At 40.9% G+C, this 5,210-nt stretch overlaps 1 protein-coding gene across 1 annotated transcript in view; it reads right to left on the bottom strand.

The window, feature by feature from the left end:
• Positions 1–593: 593 nt before the first annotated feature.
• The window catches only part of LOC127618956 (zinc finger protein 45-like), a 15,756-nt gene continuing 11,139 nt past the window's right edge, over positions 594–5,210 (bottom strand). The window contains exons 7-9 of the mRNA XM_052091662.1: positions 5,122–5,181; positions 4,199–5,024; positions 594–2,263 (exon numbers count right to left, since the gene is read on the bottom strand). Coding sequence (XP_051947622.1) covers positions 1,446–2,263; positions 4,199–5,024; positions 5,122–5,181 — 1,704 coding nt within the window. The 3' untranslated portion in view covers positions 594–1,445. The remainder of the gene's footprint in view (positions 2,264–4,198; positions 5,025–5,121; positions 5,182–5,210) is intronic.

Below are 5,210 nucleotides of genomic sequence, written 5' to 3'. Positions count from 1 at the left end.
ATCGGCGAAGTCGACTCGGTTGAAGGAAGAGAAATCTTCTTCATTTCTGCAGGAAAAAGGGTGAGACGCGGATTGCTCGGCAGTCTCCTTTGGATCCATCAGTATGCTCGGTGGAACAGAGAAATCTCGGCTCGTCCAGCGAGATGGAGATTGTATGGCCAAAGTTCAGGTAAGTACGTTACTTCCTTGGGCAGCGAGGCTACATCTGGGAGACCCTGGGCTGCAATTACACGTGGTGCATACTGTCACTGGAAGCAAAGCTTAGAAGGATCTCTGAGGTATTTTACTCTCGATGATGTCATGGATGAAGAGTGTGTTCTGTTGTGTTTCAACTAACAGGAGTTGAGAGTTCAATCCTTCACAATTACATACATAGGTGTAAAGTGAGCAAGGCTTGATGGGATCTGTAGTCTGTTTGGACTCCCTTTGTTTTGTGTTATCAGGCTTTGAGTGTTCCTACAGGCCGAAGTCAGGATTTATGACTGTACTGTATGTAGTCCTGCCTTTGTCTCCTATCTGAGTACATGAGCCCCAACACTAATTTTAGTAAATTCAAACACTAGACACCACCTCAAATTATGAATGATGGGCTTTAATAATGACATCAGAAGTATGTTAACACACAGCAGGCAAGTCAATATACACTTGAAATAATCAAAGTTGAACAAAATATTGTATTATTTATCTTATCATCATTAAAATGGGGGAATTTTATTTTTCTCATTAATTTTCAGGTTTTGTGGCTGAGTGAAAGTATTTTCAAAAGTGTGAGACAAACTTTTTTTTTGTTTCCCTCCCCTTGTCCCCTCCCTCATCCAGGTAGACGGGGATGATCTGCCGGCAGATGGGGTGGAAGACACGCACTTTGATGTGTATGTCATGACGGGGGCTCCCTGGCCTGAGAGAGCGTGGCAGGGCAGAGGGTGGGTCATGATTTTGCACACCCTGCCCCTAATCAGGCTAATTAAGCCCTCGAGAGGGATAAAGGCCGACCTGAGATGGCAGTACGACAGAGAAAGGGTTATGGGCAGCTGTCCGAAACCTGTGTGTGTTTGTGTCTTTTCGGTTCAGTTTATTATTAAACTATTATTGATATTGTCAAGCTGGTTCTTGCTTCATCTTTTCCATTAATCCCTTTACAATGCACTAAACATTTTTGGCTAAAATTCCTTGGATGGAAACTTAGTTACTATAACAAACTACTTGGGCAATTCTTTACATGTTTATTTTAATTACCTAATTGGCTGGACCTCTTACCACATGAAGAGCATTGGAAAGGTTTTTCTCCAGTATGAATTCTCTCGTATTTTCAGGGTTTGTGGAGTGGTGGTGGCATTGTGGGCTAAAGCACAGAAATAGTAAGCAGAAGGTATATTATAAGCAGATTATAGAGGTTGACAGTTCGATTCCCACAGCCACCACCATTGTGTCCTTAAACAATGCACTTAAATCCAGGTTGCTCCAGGGGGATTGTCCCTGTAATAAGTGCACTGCAAGTCACTTTGGTAAGTAAGTGTTTGGTTTTGGTTGTAAGTGTCTGCCAAATGCATAAATGTCTCTCTACAGTGTGAGCACTTGTAAGGGTTTTTTCCAGTATGGATTCTCTCGTGTTTTTTCAGGTTTTGTGACTGAGTAAAACTCTTCTCACAGTGTGAGCACTTGTAAGGGTTTTCTCCAGTGTGAATTCTCTCATGTCTTTTCAGGTGTTGTGACTGAGTGAAACTCTTTCCACAGTGTGAGCACTTGTAAGGTTTTTCTCCAGTATGAATTCTCTCATGTATTTTCAGGTCTCGTGAATGAGTGAAAATCTTTCCACAGTGTGAGCACTTGTAAGGGTTTTCTCCAGTGTGAATTCTCTCATGTATTTTCAGGTGTTGCGACTGAGTGAAACTCTTTTCACAGTGTGAGCACTTGTAAGGTTTTTCTCCAGTATGAATTCTCTCATGTATTTTCAGGTCTCGTGAATGGGTGACACTTTTTCCACAGTGTGAGCACTTGTAAAGGTTTTCTCCAGTGTGAATTCTCTCATGTATTTTCAGGTTTTGTGACTGAGTGAAACTCTTTCCACAGTGTGAGCACTTGTAAGGTTTTTCTCCAGTGTGAATTCTCTCATGTATTTTCAGGTTTTGTGACTGAGTGAAACTCTTCCCACAGTGTGAGCACTTGAAAGGTTTTTCTCCAGTGTGAATTCTCTCATGTTTTTTCAGGTCTCGTGCATGACTGAAACGCTTTCCACAGTGTGAGCACTTGTAAGGTTTTTCTCCTAAAACACAGTAAGAGGGACAAATGTTAAAAAAAATCAAATAAAATGTAACACTAATTTAATAGCAAAAAACAACAAGCATGTGCAAAATAAAATTTTTATAAAATGTATGATATATTACACCAATTTAAGTTAATACAGTAACTGCATTTCATGATTATGGATATTTAGATTGAATGTTAGCCTCAGTCACAGAAAGACATTTACATTTATGCATTTGGCAGACGCTTTTATCCAAAGCAACTTACAGTGCACTTATTACAGGGACAATCCCCCCAGAGCAACCTGGAGTTAAGTGTCTTGCTCAAGGACACAATGGTGGTGGCTGTGGGGATCGAACCAACGACTTTCTGATTAACAGTTATGTGCTTTAGCCCACTACGCCACCACCACTCACTAGGTCACTCACAAATGACTCTTATGAGCCAGCTCTGTTGAAACTAAAGCACAAAACACACAGTGCTTCCAGTATAGTCTGATAAATCAATTTATATTTTTTTATTTAAGTAATCTCAGTGCACGCTTGTTTTGAGTTGATCCATGGTGAGTACAGACTCCACAACTTCAAAGGCTACAGATACAACTTGAATGGATTCATTTTTAATGCTACCAAAATGTCATAAAAATGTTTTGTTTCATGAATCAAACTACATGTTTATTATTAAACAAAAATTTAGTATCTTTTTAGAAATTAATACGTTTTCTCTGCGCACACAATAGATGTAGAACGTTGCACTGAACCACTGATCCAGAGTCAGCTTTTCTCACCCAATTCTCCTAAAGGGAGCTGTCTAACAGAGCAGGTCGGCAGCTTAAGTCAATGAACTGAGCGAGTATTATAGGCTGATCGTCATAGTTGCGCCGCCCCTACTGCAGTGACATCATCTTAAATGCGACCATAAACAATAACACGACCGCTAGCTTTTAGCTACAAGCTATTGTGCAGCATACAGTCGTTGTTGCATGGTGACTTTACAAGAGTGTAACAATTAACTTGGCCTGGTTGTTTTAGAAGCTTCCAGTAGCTGGTCAACTAAAGAAAGTGAAGCTTTCAAGCAGATTATAGAGTTAACGTACCATCCTCCATCGTGGACTCCAGCAAGAGTCCAGGGCACTCTCACTCCCATTGCTCGCCTTTCTAGATAGCATCCATTTGGTTGAAGCACTTCTACATTTCCTTGATGGTTCTGTAATCAATTTTTTACATTTTTTTTAACTTTTCCCTACACTATTGGTAGGTCCGGTGGTAGCAGTGTGTGGCCAACAGCCGAGACACTTCCTGAAAGACCTTTTTGTTTTGAGTCGGCCTGCACCTCGTTTATTGACCACGGCATGGTTTTGTGCACAGCCATTTCTTTATACAATTCGAAAGTCGAGTGAACAAATAATCCTGCTATTGCTGTATCTAACTTTAAAACTAGCAGGTTGATGTTGCATATCAGAAATTCAGTGATGCTGGTAGTAACGATTCTCTGACCAATCAGTGATCTGCAGGGTTTTGATGTCACATTTAGTATCGGTTCGGCTCGCTTGGATCCTCGACTGAGGTGGTACTAAAAAATTTTACCAGGTACTATCCACAGTGGACAACCCCCAAAAAGCGAACAGAGTCGAGTTGTACTGGGCAGTGGAAAAGCCCCATAAGTTTGGTATGTCTAGAACACTTTTAAAGCAGAAAAAAATAAAAAAATCAGTACAAAAACATTAGGATTAGAGCACCTTTGAGTGTTCTAAGTGTGCTTGGCCTCCTAATTAAAAGACATGGTGCTCCAGTTTTTAGCACTTTCTTACATTTTTGCACTTTTTAAATCATGCTGTACTAAACTGATTAATTGACTGATGTATTCTATCCTGAAATCAGAGACTTTCCCTTTGAAATCTGAATGCAACTAGATCCACTTGTGAACGGATCACACAATATAATAAGAAACATACCAAAAGGAATAAAATCATCATCATCATCACACAGTTGCTTCTCTGCTGTGGTTTCTCCTCTCATCTTCATCAGGTTCCTGCAGTCCAGAAGCTTCACTGAACACATCGTCATCTTCAATGGTATCTGCAGCATCTGCTGTTCTCCATCGTTACAGACAGAAATCAGACACGCTGTAGAGGTTTGATTATCATCATAATTATCATCATTACTATGTTGTTCCTCTGCTGTGTTTTCTTCTATTATCTCTTCCAGCTTCACTTCAATCTCCGCTGATGTCTGCAGCATCTGCAGTTCTCCAGCATTACAGACAGAAGTCAGAGACTCTGTGGAGGTTTGATCATCATCTTCTCTCCATTGTTCCTCTGCTGTGTTTTCTTCTTTTATCTCCTCCAGCTTCACTTCCATCTTCACTGGTATCTGCAGCATCTGCTGTTCTCCAGCGTTACAGACAGAAGTCAGAGACTCTGTGGAGGTTTGATCATCATCATCATCTTTATCTCCCTGTTGTTCCATTGCTGTGTTTTCTTCTTTTATCTCCTCCTGATTCACTTCAATCTTCACTGGTATCTGCAGCATCTGCTGTTCTCCAGCATTACAGTAAGTATTTAGAGACTCTGTGGAGGTTTGATCACCCTGATTACCGTCAGTAGAACAGAGTAAAGTGAGCTGTGAGTCCTGTGTGTCTCTGGATCTCTGTTCAGAGAGTTTGTCCAGCAGTCGCTGTGGTGTGGACTGATCTCTGCCGCTCCACACTGAATCCTGACATTCTGTGGAGGTCCCATCAGTCACACACACTGAAGATTGACAGGAAACCTTTTCCAGCTCCTGACAAACACAACACAAATCACATCTGTACCGTTCATCATATCACAGCATTTGAAAGCTTACAATCTCAACTTTAAGGATGAAATGAATGTTTAACCTGTAACCTGTCGTCTCTCTCCATCAGTTTTGTCTTCAGTGACGTCACCTCTTTCTTCAGCTGAGAGATTTCTGTGATGAAATCATCAA

Source organism: Xyrauchen texanus, chromosome 25 (assembly GCF_025860055.1).
Source record: "Xyrauchen texanus isolate HMW12.3.18 chromosome 25, RBS_HiC_50CHRs, whole genome shotgun sequence".
NCBI classification, from domain to species: domain Eukaryota; kingdom Metazoa; phylum Chordata; class Actinopteri; order Cypriniformes; family Catostomidae; genus Xyrauchen; species Xyrauchen texanus.
The sequence above is the reverse complement of the archived record's forward strand: the minus strand, read 5'-3'. Positions and strand labels throughout refer to the sequence as shown.